This window comes from Protopterus annectens, chromosome 14.part0 (assembly GCF_019279795.1).
Source record: "Protopterus annectens isolate FY-2018-M chromosome 14.part0, PAN1.0, whole genome shotgun sequence".
Classification (NCBI taxonomy): domain Eukaryota; kingdom Metazoa; phylum Chordata; order Ceratodontiformes; family Protopteridae; genus Protopterus; species Protopterus annectens.
In genome coordinates this window covers 19,362,107-19,381,718 of record NC_056748.1, presented here as the reverse complement: position 1 = coordinate 19,381,718, position 19,612 = coordinate 19,362,107, and the positions used below count along the sequence as shown (strand labels likewise).

Here is a 19,612-nt window from a genome sequence, read left to right as displayed (position 1 = left end):
ACAACCAGCAGCAAGGTGTGCAACTGTTTCCAATTCTGTTTTACAATACCTACATTTGTCTGTTTCTCCCACATGTTCAATTGACTTTGTAAACCATTGTGTATGTAGCCTTCCAATATGAGCAAATAAAGGCACAAGCAGAGCAAAGGAACACAATATATGCCAAAAAAAAAAGAAAATAGTTAAAACACTTTAATCCACTGCACGATTCAAAATAATAAAAATTCAAATTGAGCGCTTTCATCTCTGTCACATCAGACACCTCTTCAGAATAACACTTCAAATAAAATTACACACTCTTATACAGTCATATTTAAATTCACACCCCCCACCATTTCATGCAACAAGCCAACCAGCATCCACCAAGCAATTACATATGTAAATAAATTATTACGCCACATTATATCAAAAGGAATAAATATATAAAATATATCAAATATATAAACCATATAAATAAATGTCAGAATGTGCATTTCCCATTCCACCCATTGAGTAATACATAATGTTTGGGAAATGGAGTAAAAACTTTTATATTTTAAAACCTTTTTAAGTCTATAAATAATGTAAAAATAGATTTATAAAAATATAAATACACATATATACTATGAATAAGCTGTTTACATGTTTCATGACCAACATAACACTTACAATAATCTCAGCTATCCAATGCTTTCAATTTCAAAAAGCATGACAGTGAAAATGAATCATTAAGACCTGGCCACTGTGTGGCATTTGTTTTCAGCGGCCATAGTGCTTCATGTTTCTCTAAAATGAATGACCAGGGGCCACCCCTTCTGTCTAGTTCAAGGACTTCAGTAATAAGAATGTGGCCTTTACCTACTGGGTTAACTGGGAATTCTCCTTTCCATAAAGAACTTACAGCTATGTTTGACCACCATGGTTTTGAGTATATGGAAATGGTGGTCAAACACAACCAGCATGAGATTGATGCTTTAACAAGAAAGGCCTGTGATTTGGATAGGAACATTACCGCTGATGATGCTCACCCTGCTAATATGTTTGACTATAACCATATTTTTAAAAGTATAGAAAATCAAATTAACAGTATCAAGAATCATAAATTAAGGAAAATTGACAGAGGCAGGGTGGAATATGATAATAGTTCTACCTATCCTGATCCGCCTAAGTCCCAAAATTGGGGTAAAAACTTTATAAATCATCCAAGGTCTGAGGTCCATAAAAGAGACTTTTTTTAGATCAAGAAGAATATTCCCACCTCTGAGACACTCTCAACACCTCAGAGAAAGGAACACTCAGGAGATTGTTCAACAAGCAAACCCCCAAACAAATTGGAGGAGAGGGGGCAGACAGTACAACCTGATGGGGAATATGAGGTGGAGTTCAATATATAACACAGAGGTTGGAGATGACTGACAGGACATTTCCTTACCCTATCATTCACTTAAACACTGAAGGAGACTTTAAAGTGCTTATTTTTTCTTCTATTGATATTGATCAGTTTATGTGTGACCTATTAGCCAGAGGTATGTCTTTTGTTCCTGCAAATCCCTTGGATGTGAATAATACTGTTGTTGACCTAAAACAGTTTGTCAGAAAACTGAATTTAAGCATTTTGTTTCATAATGTTGAGTATACAAAAAATCCATTATACATTTCTAGTACTTATAACCCCCACTTCACCTTTCTTTACAGTTGTTTGAGAATTTGTGTGAAACTGATTTTCGGAATTTAGGAGGTAAGAACTTCAGTAATAATACACTTAATTTGTCTAGTGATGAAAATGAATGTTTGAAAAAACTAAAAGCTAATAAAGGGGTGAGAATCGTTAAACCAGATAAGGGCGGGGGCACTGTGATCATGGATATTAATTTGTATAATAAAAAATGAAAAAGCTTTTAAATGTCACATCTTACAAAAAGATATCACTTAAAGAAGTTAATTGTGCTTATAGAAAGGTTAGAGGTGAATTGAATGTCTTATTTATTGATGGAAGCATATCCATTGATGAGCTTAACTATATGAATGTAATCCACCCTAAAATATCCACCATTTTTGGCCTGCCCAAAATTCACAAAGACTTGGGTGACCCACCCATGAGGACCCATAGTTGATGGTCAGAGGTCTATCACACAACCAACTGCAAAATTTTTGGACATCAAATTGAAAGAATTGTTATCGGGAGAAAGACATTTATGCAGAGACTCATGGGATTTTCTTACAAGAATTAATACTCTTGATTACGTAGATGGCAGTATGTTTATTACCATAGATGTAAAGGACCTTTACACTGTTATACCACATAAACTTAGTGTCAAATGGTTTTGTGGTTATCTTTTAGATAAGGGAATACCCCAAAGCAGTGTAAATGTATGTGAACAATTGTTAGAGACAGTATTATATAACAACTTTATTTTATTTGATAATGAGTTCTTTTTGCAAGTTGAAGGGGTTTCAATGGGTTCAGCTTGTGGTGGTTTATATGCCAACATTGTTATGCTCCAGTGGGAAAAGAAGTTTTTATTGAATTCACCCTATTTTTTGTACTGTAAGTGCTACATGCGATTTTTAGATGACATTTTTACTTTTTGGGTAGGACCTCCTGATATTATTGATGAATTTTTAGAATATGTGAATAATTCAACTGTATTTTTAAAGTTTACCCATACCACTGGTGTAGATGAAATTTCATACTTGGATATTATGTTATTGAAGGATAGGCAGTATTGTTTGTTTGTGTCTTTCGGCTTTTCCCGGTTAGGGGTCGCCACAGCGGAACTCCGGTCCGCTAATGATTGGCAGTTGATTTTTACGTACCAGCTTGCCAGGCCTGACGCACAACCTTCAATGAAGGTACACCCATTCATGCACAGAAGACACTCTAGCTGAGAATCGAACCGGACAGCATCTTACTGTGAGGCGACAATGCTACCGCAGCACCACCACTGCGGATAAGGATAGGCAGCATAAAGTGTTTAAATCAGAGATTTTTAGAAAAGCCACATATTCAAATTGTTTCCTACATTAGGATAGTTCTCACCCTTATGAACAAAAGAAAGCAGTGGTGAAAGGGCAGTTTGTAAGAGTTGCACAGATGGTTACGCTATTTGATAGGTTTCTAAATGAATGTGACATTTTAAAAGAAATGTTTATAAGAAGAGGATACTCATTTAACCTAGTGAATGACGTTATGATTGAAGTAACAAACAAATGTGAAAGGGGGCATTTTTTACCCTTACTGTACCAATATGTAAAGGATGTTAGCACTAATATTGATTATTTAGGGAGTACCAATAATTTAAATGGTGACAATTTCAATGATGTGATTAGAGTGGAACCTGGAATACAGGATAACTTTAATAATGCATTTATAACAACTTTCAATAATTCAAGTAAGACTATAGGTGATATACTATTTAATAATTGGATAGTTATGGCCAATAACAGTGACATTAGAGAATATGTTGGTGAGAGACCTGCTATTGTTTATAGAAAGGGAATATACCTTAAAACCAGGGCCCATATAATGGAAGTATGAATAAGTGTGGTGCTTGTAACTACTGCCCCTATATTAAAGGGGGGGGGGTCTAGTTTTAATGTTAATAACATAACTATAAGGTTGAATAAGAAGTGCTCTTGTATCACTGAAAAAGTAGTCTATTGTGCTTTTTGCTCTAAATGCCCCTGTTTTTATATTGGAAAAACAGAAAGGAAATAAAAAAAAACATATTTATGAACATTTGAGGGACATAAAGAACAGGAAGGATACTAATGTGTTAGTGAAGCACTGTATAGAATTTAATGACCATTCCTTTAAACTCACTATTATTGAAGTCCTTGAACTAGATAGAAGGGGTGGCCCCTGGTCATTAATTTTAGAGAAACATGAAGCACTATGGCAACTGAAAACAAATGCCACACAGTGGCCAGGTCTTAATGATTCATTTTCACTGTCATGCTTTTTGAAATTGAAAGCATTGGATAGCTGAGATTATTGTAAGTGTTATGTTGGTCATGAAACATGTAAACAGCTTATTCATTTATTCATAGTATATATATATATATATATATATATATATATATATATATATATATATATATATATATATATATATATATCGAAAAACACCCAAAGACCGTAAATGAGTATCAAAATCAACAAAAAATCCAAGTGTGGAAGGAACTGTTGCCACTCAGTCGTGGATATAAGAAATGTAAACACAATTATCCCAACGGCTGGTGCTAAGAGATATAGTTCAATACTCTAGTTCAAATAACAGATGTAGACTTAGTCCTGCAATAGACCCGTGTCAGCAAATGTATCAAGAAATTCTAGCATCAAAAACAAGTTTATTATGAGCGCTTTCGCGGTGACCCACACCGCTTCTTCAGATATTTTAAAACAAAAATTAAAACCACTTTACATAGCAATACAAATTCAAATACAACCAATGAAACGTTTCTTAAAAAACATGTGGTACTCAGACCAGAACCATTGCCCCACCCCATTAGACTCAAATCAAGAAGCAGTTACACCAAGCAATAAACTTTTAGTTAAAAAACTTTTGGTTAAAAATTCGTGAGATCTTTGCAAAATAACTGGTTCAAGTAGTCAATTCTTAGTAACTTAAAATTATAAAAACTGCAAATCTGCCGCCATATCACTTGCTGAAGCAAAATATTTAGGTTAAACTAGAGAATAGCGAAGGAAACCATGACACATCTAAGGTTACATACTCTGTCACAAGCACTTAAAATACAAGCCATCGCATAGTGTACCAAAAAATAAAAACAAATAACACCGTACATCACAGGCAAACGCCTGTGCACAAGGAGTACGGAAGATCACTATCAAGAAGAGAAACGTAACCCAATATTACCTTGACCAACTCCGCATAAGAAATATTCAAGTCATAGTATCCAAAGCTCCCTGTCACGGCTTCGTGCAGTAAGCTTAACGGAAACACTATACTGCATATGCAGCTCTACGTAACCCACGTCACCAAACACTGTATGTGCATGCGTTGAATAAACATCTTAAATATGACAACAAAATAAAGATAACACGTGCCAATATATGCAAATATATTAAATTTATGAATATAGGGCACTATAAGAACATGATATAAATAAAGCATAATATGAATAGTATATATGAAATGCACCAGGGTCTATAAAGCGGCAAACAGAGGCAAATCTTTAACCCTAACATTGCAGAGCGAATGCCTATGCGCAATGAATACGGACAGCCATCATCGCAAAGAGAAAAAGAAAAAAGTAAACATAGCCCTTGCCAACTCCACATAAGAGGTGTGCAAATCTTGACATAAAGAAACACCTAACATTGCTTTGTATAGCAAACATGACAAAAATCAATGCTTTCCTTTTGCGGCTCCACGTAACTGATGGCACTAAACACAGGAGAACATGCATGGAATCTGGGATATAACAGCTAACTGAAAATGGGAGTGTATACAACTGTATGAATGGAAAGCCCTGATGAAGGCATGAATATATGTATGTATATGAGATCCATCAACTTGTAACCCCTAAATGCTAAATGGAGGAGAGTATTGAACTGGAAGAAACAGAAGAACAACAAATACTGGACAATATGAGGTATATAAAATATATGCTCTATATGAAATTGTAGGAGACCAAAAACTAAATGTACTGATGGAAAACATATAATGTATCCTACAATTTCATATAGAGCATATATTTTATATTGTATTCATACAGTTGTATATATGTCTATTTTCAGTTAGCTGTTATATCCCAGATTCCATGTATGTTCTCCTGTGTTTAGTGCTATCAGCCACGTGGAGCCGCAAAAGGAAAGCAATGATTTTTGTTATGTTTGCTATACAAAGCAATGTTAGGTGTTTCTTTATGTCAAGAGTTGCACACCTCTTATGTGGAGTTGGCAAGGGCTATGTTTACTATTTTCTATTTCTCTTTGCAATGATGGCTGTCCGTATTCATTGCACATAGGCATTTGCCCTGCAATATTAGGGTTAAACATTTGCCTCTATCTGCCGCTTTATGGACCCTGGTGCATTTCATATATACTATTCACATTATACTTTATTTACATCATGCTCTTATAGTGCATTATGTTTATATATTTTTTATATATGTGCATATATTTGCACATGTTATCTCTATTTTGTCGTCATATTCAAGATGTTGATTCAACGCATGCACATACAGTGTTTGGTGACGTGGGTTACGTAGAGCTGCATATGCAGCATAGTGTTTCCGTTAAGCTTATTGCACGAAGCCGTGACAGGGAGCTTTGGATGCTTTGACTTTAATATTCCTTATGCGGAGTTGGTCAAGGTAATATTGGGTTACGTTTCTCTTCTTGAATGTGATCTTCCGTACTCTTTATGCACAGGCGTTTGCCTGTGATTTACGGGATTAACATTTGTTTTTATTTCTTGGTACACTTTGCGATGGCTTGTATTTTAAGTGCTTGTGACAGAGTATGTAACGTTAGATGTGTCATGTGTCCCTTCGCTATTCTCTAGTTTAACCTAAATATTATTTTGCTTCTGCAGGTGATATGGCGGCAGATTTGCAGTCTTCATAATTTTAAGTTACTAAGAATTGACTACTTGAACTAGTTTTTATTGCAAAGTTCTTACGAATTTTTAACTAAAAGTTTTTTAACTAAAAGTTTATTGTTTGGTGCAACTGCTTCTTGATTTGAGTATAATGGGGTGGGGCAATGGTTCCGGTCTGAGTACCACATGTTTTTAAGAAACGTTTCATTGGTTGTATTTGAATTTGTATTGCTATGTAAAGTGGTTTTAATTTTTGTTTTAAAATATCTGAAGAAGCGGTGTGGGTCACCGCGAAAGCGCTCATAATAAACTTGTTTTTGATGCTAGAATTTCTTGATACATTTGCTGATAAAGGTCTATTGCAGGACTCAGTTCACTATCTGCTATTTGAACTAGAGTATTGAACTATATTTCTTGGCACCAGCCGTTGGGATAACTTTGTTTACATTTCTTATATCCACGACTGAGTGGCAACAGCTCCTTCCACACTTGGATTTTTGTTGATATATATATATATATATATATATATATATATATATATATATATATATATATATATATGTATATTTTTATAAATCTATTTTTACATTATTTATAGACTTAAAAAGGTTTTAAAATATAACATTTTTTACTCTATTTCCCAAACAGTATGTATTACTCAATGGGTGGCATGGGAAATGCACATTCTGACATTTATTTATATGTTTTATATATTTTATATTTTTTATATATTTATTCCTTTTGATAAAATGTGGTGTAATCATTTTTTTTACATATGTAATTGCTTGGTGGGTGCTGGTTGCTTGTTGCATGAAATTGGGGTGTGCAAATTTAAATATGACTGTAGAACAGTGTGTAATTTTATTTGAAGTATTATTCTGAAGAAGTCTCTGATTTGACAGAGATGAAAGTGCTCAATTTGAATTATTTATTTTTGAATCGTGCAGTGGATTAAAGTGTTTTAACTATTTTTTTTGGGGGGGTGTTTTAACTATTTTTGGGGGGGGGTTGGCATATATTGTGTTCCTTGCTCTGCTTGTGCCTTTATTTGCTCGTTTGTGGTGGTTATTTTTATTTTACATAGTCTTCTAATATACTAGGCCAATATTAACCTTTCATCTTTTGGTTTGAATTAGCCTCTCCTTAAGCATTCCTGCATTCGATCTTGAACAACATGAGATTGTTCCAGGAGTTTTCTATACTTGCAACAATATTTATCCATTTTCCACATTTCTTGTCTTCTCATCTGATCTTTCAGCTTATATTCTTTCTTTTGTTTTATGGCACATTCAGTTGCTGCCTGATTTTATCTAATTCTGGTTTAATTTACATTCCTGCTTGATGACGATATGCTTCTGCTAGTCTAAGCATGGAAGTCATCTTAGATTTATTCTCCTCATGTTTCAAAACTTTCTCTATATCTGGGTGTTGTGAGGTCAGCAGATATGTATGCAGTCCAATGACTGCAGATCTATGCATGTAATCACTATCAAGGAGGCCCATACCTCCTTCAGAATGGGGAATATGTAATCCTGATATGCACTGATTTTTATAAATCATTTGATGAGGATGAAGCATCCTTCTTGTTTTTGTGTATAATCTATCCAACACCTTTTGGGGCCAGTCAGTCACTCCAAAACTGTAAGTTAGAACAGGAAGAGCAAATTAGTTTATAGCTTGAATTTTGTTTCTAGATGTCATCTCTGTTTTCAGGATTAATTTAAGTCTTTTAATATATTCCTTACTGAGTTTTATTCACATTTGTTTGTGTTTTATTGTTGATCCTTCATCAATTCCCTAATATTTATACACTCCCTTTTGCTCAAGTTCTTTTATATCACATTCTTGTCCCAAACTGATGTTTTCTTGGTGCTGAAACTTTCCTGCTTTTGAGGTTGCTTTTGCACATTTATCAAGACCAAATGACATTCTTATATCATCTGAAAAAGTTTCGACTACTTGCAGTTGTGCTTTCAGTTCCTCATGTGATGAGATATATAGTTTTAAATCATTGATAAGGAGAAGACAAGAAGTCTTTACACTTTGTTGCTTTCTGGGAGCCAAATTATAGCCCTGACCTAATCTGTTAAGCAGACAGCTTAATGGGTTTAGGGCAAGGCAAAAGAGCAGCGGTGACCAGAGTCACCACGGAATGTCCCCCTTTGGATTTTTATCCCTGGAATAATAACTTGTCCTTTATCATGGCTTAACTGCAAACTGGATTGCCACTATTTCATTGTAGCTGTGATGTAGTTTATCAGTGTAGGATGTATCTTATACATTTGTAAGCACTCTTTTACCCATGAATGTGGGATACTGTCAAATTGTTTTTGTAGTCTATCCATGCCATACTTAGATTCTTCCCCATGTTACAGTTCTCCACTGTGACTTTATTTAATAACAATGATCCTTTGTTCTATATGAATTTCTTTTATTACCTTTTTGTTTTATTGCGATGATTGAGTTTTCTTATAAATGACTATAAGCTCTATCAGCATCAATTCCATTGTATAGTTTCAGAAGGCATGTTATTGGTCTATCATTTTTAGGGTAGCTTGCAGGTTCACTCCCAACTAGGAGCATTATTTTTCTGTTGTTAGCCAGACTGGTGTTAGTTCTGGGTGTGCATATAAATAGTTGTTACTCATGGCTAAATCTTCATGCAAAGATGTCAATACTTTTAACCAGAAGATAGGTACTGCATCTGGGGTTTTCCACTTAGAGGCTTTTCTTAACTTTGTTTCAATCTCTCTGGTTGCTACTTCATCTCATTTCATATCCTGTACATTTGAACTTCTTATTCTTTTTTTTACTTCTTCTATCTATTTAGTATCTTTGCAGTACAGCTTTCTGATGGTATATATTGAACATCTTTAATTTCCTATAATTCATGAATAGAACAGGGATGGAATTTATAGAAATGTGCATGCAAGACTCAAGAAAGAACCACATAGTTTCTGAAGAGATATATAGCATCCATGGCACAATTTAATGTACGCCGAGAAGACACACTGAGATCAAGCAACATTATGGAGACAGAAAGCCAGCATAGCAACTGCACCATTAAAAAATGTATCATGTTTTTAGATGTCTCCCATGACAAAATCAAGTAAATGACTAAGGAAGCACTATAAATTAGGAATATTAAGCATACAAAAGAAAGAAAGTGACTGTGAAACAAAGATTGAGAGTGAGTAAAACAGAAAAGCAAAAGAGATCTGAAAAACAAACTGCATTGCACATTAAAATAAAGTTTATGAAGCAGACATTGCATTAGACCAAAAATGTAATAAATGTTATGGATACATTCAAAAAATGTTATGGATACATTGCATTAGACCAAAAATGCAATAAATGTTATGGATACATTCAAATTACTATGGGCTAATATAAGCAATGTGAAATGAAACCAGGATTACTGATGATAAAGTGAAAGAAATAACTGTACCATTTTCCAAACAATAGATTGAAAAGCTATCAGTGCAAAAGTGAGTGGAAAATGTCCAGGAAAAATGGAAATCTAGACATTAGTGGATGTCCTGATTTATTAGCTCTGTGAGTCTTAGAAACCAGGCACACAAATTTTGTTCTGTGCCAGATATTCCAATCTAAATCTCCGCTGTCTTTGCCCTTGAGAAAGAGCACATACAGCTATTTATTCATTCACATGATCACGTATGAATGCACAGATGTGACACTAATGCTATTTACAGAGATTCTTCTCATCAATAGTTTGTCACGTGGTACTGTTCTCGTCTCCATATCCAACAGGAGAATTGGTTCTCCTTAGAGTAAGCATTATAGTCTGTTATCCAAATTCCAGGACTTTCAAAACTAAACAATTTTTGCAAAATGAGCTGATTATTGTCTTCCGCTGCATGAAAAGGCCTGCCCTTTGTTTATAGTTCGTGCTGTAAGTTATGCTTATTATTTTAAATCTCTGTGATGTGGTTTGTTCAAGCACTGCTGATGTCTTCATAACTGGTTCCTTCTATTGCCGTGGATATTGAAAGTTCAGATCGATCATTTATAGACACTTTAAGACTGTGAGATTCTGAAAGCAAGTTCATATGATCTTTTACAGTATGAGCTGAGACACTTTGGTTTAGAAAAGACTGATTACTTTGCTGCTCAAACTCCACTGCATTACTAGGTTGTATCATTTGTTTTACTAAAGAGGCACTTAGTGATGTAGGAATATTGGTAGATGTAACATTTGTCCCTGAATGAAAAGTGCTAGAAAAGCCATCAAAGGCCTTTTTCTTTTTAATAAAATAACTCCCAGTCAATAAACTCATTTTGGATTTGCTTTTGCCTTCTTGCAATGATTTTGTGCTTGTGTAGCTAGTAGATGTTATTTCATCTGCTTCAAGTGTTAAATGTGGTATATGCTTGGGAGACTTTGTTTCATTTAATGAGGAAATATGGCTTTCCTTAAGAATATTAAAGTCCATAGAAAAGCCTGCTGCCGGTATCCCCTCACTAACTGCGCTTTCTTTAATGTCAGAAGCATAGAGATCTTGCGTTGTGGTTATTTCAGTGGAAGACCTTTCACTAAAAGCATCTTCCTGAAATAAATTAACAGTACCTGAAGGTGACCAGTTTATTTCTTCTGAAAGAATTTCACCTGACTTGTCTTCATCTTGATTAGCAACATGTTTTGTTGAAAAATGAACATTTCCTTGAATTGTATTGATGTCTCCACTTTGCATTATTAGTAAGCTGCTATTAGCCTTAGAAGGAATTTCCTTTAAAACAGTGGCTTCAGTTTTAGGGCCACTTGACCCTTCACGGGACTCTACATCATTGCTGGTAAGGTGATCACCGGGAAGTACATCTGCACATCTAGATTGGAATGGTTCATCAATGGCAACCCAGCTGCCATGGGAAAATGTATCATCATCACTAAATTTGGTTTCAAAATCATCACCTGTCAGACTATAACTTTCCAAGTAACGGTTTACTGACATATCAGGAATGCTATGATCTCCTGGAAAAGCAGGTGGAATTGTTAAAAAAAAATTCATATCTGACTGTGGCATGATTGTTTCAAGGTCCTGTGTATCTGGAAAATTTTCTTTTTCAGATTGACTCACGATATTTGATTTGAATGCATTCAGCTTATGCTCATATATTGATGTCTCTTGATCAAACTGCAAATTTGAGGGGTGTTGCAAACTTATTTCAGAAGAATAATACAATCTTTTAATTTCTTCCAAATCAGACAAATGATGCTCTTCTACAGATTGTGGATTCTTGTGTTGATCAGTAGGAACCTCAATATGAAGATCAGTCACATCAGATTCAGATCCTGCAGCTTTGAAGAAAGCATTGGTTAAATAAGTACTGGATTTATCTGACAGTTCTCTGTCAGATGGGCCCAGTATTTCAGGATCTGATTTTGAAATGAGTTTTCTTTCAGGACTGAAGCTATCTGACATTTCTGTACTGTCCTTTTCTTGTCCTGCCTGAGTACACCTCACAGTATCTTCAGGTAGTTGTTGGCAGGCAATTTGACTATTACCTGGATGAACTAGAGGTGCTCTGATTTCAAGCTGTTTTTCAGGTATGAAGGAATCTAAATCACTGGGATAATCTTTTGATGTCACGAAGGGGTCTTCAAATGTAAACCAGTCATCATTTTGAAAGGGGTTGAAGTTGTCTGAGTCAGATCCAAGTGCTTCACCTGTGCTGCAATGTTGGAAACCAAACAGATCTACATTGTTTGCAGAATTTGTACTTTGTGAACCTCTATCTGCCTGTTTTTCTTGGTCAAGAAACTGCCACTGATCCCAGTCATGTTTCTTTTGTTCTTTTACTATGTCTCCAGAGTCTTGGTCACTGAGAAAAAAATCATTTTGATCTGATTTCATCTCAGAGAAATGATTAAAATCTTGATTCCATTTGAAATCATCACTTGCCAGGATTTGTATATCAGACATATTACCGGTAGATGCATTAGCCTGCTGTGCACTTAACTCTTCTGATGCAAATGTCTCCCACTGAGCAGGAGCTGACTTACTTGACATGTTATCTTGATATTGTAACTCAGTGTCACTCAGTTTATTGTGTTTCACTTGACTTTCCCATGCATTCTCATTATGTTGTGCTTTGAGAAGGTACTTATCATCTGGTGACAGTTGAATGTCAACGTCCTTAGAAGAGGATGCATAAAGATCTTTACCTTCACTGTGTAAGTATTCTCTGGTTTCAGTTGTGTAGCTGCTGTCACTTTGGATATTTACTCGATCAGATGCTTTGTGGTCACTGGAATGTTCTGAACTTTCAGTATTTGTCATCAAGAATGATTCCTGCATCTGCATGAAATTCATTTCCTCATAAACATTGCTTTCTGGAAAGATGTCATTTTTTGAAATTGTGACCCCATTTGTTGCACCATATTCCTCATTATGTCTTAAGTCATTATAAGCTGAATCTACAGATGCTTGAGTACCAACCGACTTTTGGTCTGTCTGGCTCATATAATAATTACGGTCTTTTATGTCCTCTATATTTATATTGGCTAAAACAATCCTTTGATTTTCATTCTCGGGTTCTGAGGTTATTAAATTGACTTTCAAAGAGGAGCTATTTATAGCATCTTCATGAACTGTTTCTCCAAGTCCTTGTGAGGAAGTTAATAATCCTTTACTGGCAGAAGCATCTAACCATAAGTCACTAATACCTGGACCATCAGCATAGGCTGAAGAAGCCTCCTCATTCACTCTTGGAAGCTGTGTGCTTACATCAGTGGTTATGCAGTTCTGAAACTCAGTTGGTGTATGTTGAAACTTGCTGTTCAAACTGCCTGTTTCAGATGTATTTTCTTTGCTAATAGGGATGTCATTTTTAAGCTCCTGGAAGTTTGCTCTTTCATCAATCATACCTTGAATGGTTGTCTCATCATTGTTTAATGCACAGATATGTTCTTTCTGTAAATCTTGGCCATAGAGTTGTGACACATCACTAGACCATGATCCTGCGGTATGCCCAGTAAACATCTTGGCATCTGATGAGTCGTCCAATAGGCCTGGATATTTTGTCATGTGTGGTTGTTTTCCAGTCTGACTTTCCGTGCCATGTGATGAGACATGTAAAGTTTTTTGATTAATGGAATCCTCATTTACCTGTGGCACCACTTTTAATGTGCTGGGCACACTGTCTGTTGTACTCATGTCAGCACTCCAGCTATTTTCTATTCCATGCTTAACTACTAATACTGCTGGCCTATCATATGTCTGCATTTGCTCACTATAAAATAAGTTGCTGTTGTCATTTTGGGTTTTGCTGAAATGTATTTCCTGATTTATACCATTTGTATTGCTATTTTGACACTTTTTATATTCTGTTCGTAAGACAGATGTTTCCTTAGCGCTACTGCAGGCATGCTCAGATGGTGCATTAACAAAGACGTCTTCAGTGCTATGGACCAGTGCAGCCCGTGTTTTGCTGTGCTGCTGTTCTTCTTTTTTCTCTTCACGTGTCGTGGACTCTTCTGAAAAGCCGTGATTTTCATACTCATTTACAGATGACTTACGTCTACGTATTTTGCTCCATAATGGCTCAATGAAAGGTCTGACAAATGCACCAAGGCAGAAAGCACAAATAAATGTTATAATAATAGAAAGGCAAATGGCCATGGTAAACTCATTTTGCGTCCTTCCTTCTCTTGCTACAGATTTGACATCTCTAGTGTGCCTGGCAGAAGCGTCAGTATTTTCTGTTTGGATATGGACATCATAGATAATAATTTGCCCTGTTACAATTTCATTAGATGTGCACAGATATAGCCCTTCAATTGATTTTTGAGCACTGGTAATTGTTAAGCTGTGTCTTTTATCAATGTTCATGTCTGGATGTGTATGACTACATGATATGATCCCCTGTGGTGTCTGCCAGTATGTTGAGGTAATATCTAGAAAAATAAGATGAAAGGAGTGTCAGTATTAGCTAATTAAAAAAATCATTTGCATGCGTAAGAAAATCATTTGGATGCACTCTGTGAATACAATATTTTTCTAGTTATTTACTGCCTCTCCTAAAATAATAACAGTAGTATGTCAGTATAGATACTGTAAATATAAAAAAACAGTGTAAGAAAATTCCCTGTGTGGAAGTTTTTCAATTCCTGAATGTTTAATTAGTCACTAGATATTAAAACGCAGGAAAAAAAAATCAGAAAATGGTAGTAGAAATAACAAACTTAAAAATGTCCTCAATGAAAAAATAAAAACCTTTCTTGAAATATTATTTATATTATACAGACTTATTAACTCTAGTAGGTATTAAGAAGTAATCCAAGAAGGGTAGACAGTCTGTTTCCAGTCGAAATTCCTTTATTAAGCTACTGCAAATATAGTAACAAGCAAAAGCAGGATTTATCTTTAAATTTATGATACTATAACTTTTGATGATCCAGCTAAGATCCAATGCCATTGCTTCAATAGAGTCCTGTTTTACTAAGCTATGCAGTTTTGCTGGCTCAAAATTAGAAAAAAGAAAGAGACTTGTTATATTGAGTTAAAATGCTACAGCTGAAATTTGGACTTGTAGTATATTATTCATCATTCATGTGACCACCAACTACAACCACATGACCAGCCTTTAAATCAAACTATATTTTGCACTGCTTTTAACAACATTAACTTTGTGAAAGGTAATAAAAATTAATGGTTTATTATAGTGTGAACATTGTTAAATGTTCATGAATTGTTTATCTGCACAGATTTTAAATTCACTATGTGCTGGGGGGTAAGATGGATACATAGAGAAAGGAAGTTTCTACTATTCTGTGCACCACAGAGTGTAGTGAATGGGACAGAGTTGGGGGAGGTATCCATGCTGGCTGCATATGTGCTATGCAAACAATAAACAACACCAGGATAAGGATTATCATATCTTTTAGTCACAGTTAGGGAACTAGCAAGACTGATTTTACCAAAAAAAACTGATTTTGTCAACTATTATCCTTACCTTCGGGCTGATTTATTATTTTGACTTAGTTGTTGTATTTCCACAAACAGGGCAAGACTATTTCACTAGCTGTGGAGCTTTTCTTGGATGTGTTTGTGCAAATGATGCACACAAGGTGGTGGGACTGAAAAGTAAACCTGTTTGTAATGGGTGCAGGATTGCTAAGGGGAAGGGATAGTTAAGTGTTCCTTGTCCCCTTCAATGAAACCAAGAAAGTGCAGCTTTCTGGGATATGTAACAAAGGCCTGTTAGGAAAAATAATAATTTATTCAACCAGAGATTTGGAGAGTGATCCTTGTTTGACCTGTGCCTTGCAGCAGTAACATGTAGTGCATGATTTCGGATTCATTGTGAATCCCAACGTGTGTGGCTTTAGAAAGACGATGTCACCAGAGCTGCATGCTGATGACACAAAAAGATAATAACTGAAACTTTTAATTGCTGACATGCCTTCCTGTGCATCCCAGTATCCCGCAAGCCTTTCTCGCTGCTCCTGTATACTTGACTTTTACTTGCTTACCATTGGGCATTTGATATAATAATCCCTGATATCCCTTTACAATTTGTTTTTCACTTATTACCCTCATTATCTGTCAGTCATCAGCCCCCTCCCTGACCAACAGTTCCATTCATTTCCCATCACCATGGCAAAGATCCTTTGGGAAGGGCCACCATTCATACAGCAATTAGGAGTGGTTTGGTGTTTTTCTTTTTTTCTCCCTGTATGGATTTTCTCTGAACTGGAATGACAGGATCAGCTAAAGGGAGTCATAAAGAATTAGTATCAATGCAAAAAATGCAGGATGAGCCTGATAAAAGAAAAAAAAGAAAAAGGGATAATACCCCTTCTGTAAACCAAAATAAGGCAAAAACGAGGTGACTAAAATCAAGTAAAGTAGCAGAAAACAGCCTCGTAGATTGAAACAGTCAAGCCCTGGAGAAAATTAATGTAGCAGATTACCTTTATTAAAGTAAAAAAAACAACATTAACATAGTTAAAATTCCATTTTTGTTTATACAACTTCATCAGATGTGGGCTGAAGCATAAATCATCATTTTAAATACTCAAGAATTAATTATCCAGTGAAGATCCATTAAAAATCAGGCAAATGTTTTCTCTCTCTTTTTTTTTTTTTTATGAACCACAGAATCAAATCCTGACACACCACTTTGAAAACAAAACAAATAATGTAAAAATATACCTATAAGATTCTCAGCAGCAAAACACAATTAAAAATGTAATAATTTAATCCTTAAAAACATTTCTGTTTTAAAAACACATCCTTTATAAAACAACATATTCCCTACATTAATAAATGCTTAAAGTGCTATGTGCATGACAGTAAAGCCAAAGGGAACAGCCATATGTATATATACTTATAATTTGGCCACTCTCAATTTTAAAAGTGGGGCAAGGGAAACATTCATTTAAACCTGGTTTCCTGTTGGATTCCAGGGACAATTGCCACCACAATTCTCTGTATTCGATGGTTTCTTCCCACATGCCCCCTCTTTTATCCATGCTAATTTATTTCAAAACAAAAAATCTATAATAGACACTAGGGCATTCCAATGAATGTTTGTACAAGGCATTACTGTCCTTCTTAGTTTGTATGTCATACTTATGTTCATAAATTCTCCTTTTGAGCTTTCTCTCTGTTTTTCCTATATAGAAAGCCTGACAAGCCTGACATAATGCTAAGTATACTAGGCCAGTAGACTCACAATTATAATATGACATACTATTTAAAGTAGTATTTCTACATTCTAAAACAATACTTTCTTTATTACTGACAAATTCACAATTCACAATGAGAATGGGAAAAAACATTTGCCTCATTTTTAATGGATCTTCATTGGATAATTAATTTGTGATGTCATTTATTCTTGAGTATTTAAAATGATGATTTATGCTAAAGCTCAAATCTAATGAAGTTGTATAAATGAAAACAGAATTTTAACTACGTTAATGTTGTTTTTTTACTTTAATAAAGGTAATCTCCTACATTCATTTTCTCTGGGGCTTGATTGTTTCACTCTACGAGGCTGTTTTCTGCTACCATATTTCCCCATTCTATTTTCCAGTTACTTTTATCTGGCAGGAGGGTTTAGGAAAAACAGAGGAATCCCTATCATATGTACCTACAAGGCACATATCAACCAAAGGTCTATGTGAATAAATTATTATTTTACATAGCATCATAGTCCCTGGTGTTAAGAAGCAGGATAGAAGCATGCAATCTGCTGTCTGGGAAGTATGTCCCCTCACTTTCACAAGGAACATCACCTCCAAGCAGCCTTGCTCCCCCTAGCTCAGCACGAGTGGTGGTTTCTGCCATTTCCACCAGGGAAATGTACACTGACCCCTCCCACACCCTGGCAATAATGAGTGGGCCATGCCCCTTCACTGCTCCCCCTCTTTGCCTAGGTCCTCCAGGACCAAGGCTGCTAATCAAACCCCAGTCTACTGGGAGACAGTCAGTGTTCTATCCCTCTGTGCCACAGAATCAGGTAAACCCTTTGCTAAATCATTGTTACTGCCTCTATTCTGTGTATTTTTATTGGTTTTTACATTAATTTATATTTAAGAAAGCTTTTTAAACTGCCATACATATTCAACAACATTCTTTAATTGGTGTATTTTTATCCTTTCAACACATTTTATTTATTTACTTCATAAATGAGTCAGTAAACTAGCCTATGGATCCTTATTAGTCATAACCAGGATCAAATACCAAACAGAACAAAAGACAGAAAAACACTGAGCTCAGTGACTGACATGAAGACATCAGCTATTAACAAAATGACTGCAAATCAAAACAAAAAAAATGCTTAGGAAGGTAATTAGAAGTAAATGGCTTCGAGATGCTAATTTAGAATGAGCAGGAAATATCAGTTATATGAGACAGAGACAATTTACAAATGCAATTATATGCAAAGGTTGAAAACGGACCTGTACAAAAATACACAGAATGTGCCAAGATGCAAAAATGCAGCAAAAGTCCCACGTCCTCGCATTGCTAGAAACTAAACACCTTGCCTAAATGAGGTCTACAATCAGACCAGGAGTCAGCTATAAGTATGACTAGTCACTCTGGCTAAAACAGCTGCATTTATAAATATCAGTAAGATACTCTTTCAAATTAAGAAAGGAATTGGAGAATAATTTTAGGCAACCAAGAACTAGTCAAAAGTGTAGGGATGAAACCCTTGTTTACATATAAAACAGTTACTAACATCAAGAAAATGTTAGAACGCACTAATAATAGTTCTGTAGTCAAGTCCAGAGATCTCATTAAGAAAGGTACATTTGCATGCACTAATTGTAGACAATGTAGATTCCTTAGTAATAGTTCCTTTGTCACTTTGAAACATTCTAAAAGAACTTATTGGGCTAAGAAATATTTTAACTGCAACAGTGAATTTGTGGTTTATCTGGCTTGCTGTGCATCATGTGAATGTTATTATGTGGGTAAAACTGTTAGAGTCTTAAAGAGGAGGATTTACGAACACACCTTAGCTATTAAGAATAGGGACAAAAACAATGCACTTGCAAGGCACTCTTTAACATGTAAAGAATTCAAAAAGTTTGAGTTTCATGTTTTAGACCACATAGACAAAGTGACATTTATGGGGGACATCAACAACAAATTAGAGCAAAAGGAGACTATTTGGCAATTAATGTTAGGGGCGGATCATTATCCAGGGCTCAACGAAGTTATTAACATCAAATGTTTCTTGCTGTATAAATAACACTGTCTACCATCTTATATTAGTTGTAAGTGTATTACAACAACATTTAGTTTTATAATCAGAAATGTTCATCTATAGTGAATTAATTTAAAGTGATGTTTTATTTAAAGTATTCAGTTCCAATAGAAGTTTTGTGAATCTAACCATTTATCACTTAGTATTTTGTACTATACAAATATGTACGACAGTATGAATTTTTTTATATATGATGTTTGATCGTATTTAGATGCTTTTTTATAAATGTATATAATAATTTTTGATGCATTCATGTGTATTTATACATTTAATAATTGCGAACTATTTTGTGACATCATATCCTGTTCACAGGATTTAAAAGA

The 19,612-nt window shown here is 35.1% G+C and overlaps 1 protein-coding gene across 1 annotated transcript in view; it reads right to left on the bottom strand.

Annotated features, from left to right (window-relative positions):
- Positions 1-9,553: 9,553 nt before the first annotated feature.
- LRRC66 (leucine rich repeat containing 66) overlaps positions 9,554-19,612 on the bottom strand; it is a 94,727-nt gene continuing 84,668 nt past the window's right edge. The window contains exon 4 of the mRNA XM_044055721.1: positions 9,554-14,463. Coding sequence (XP_043911656.1) covers positions 10,505-14,463 — 3,959 coding nt within the window. The 3' untranslated portion in view covers positions 9,554-10,504. The remainder of the gene's footprint in view (positions 14,464-19,612) is intronic.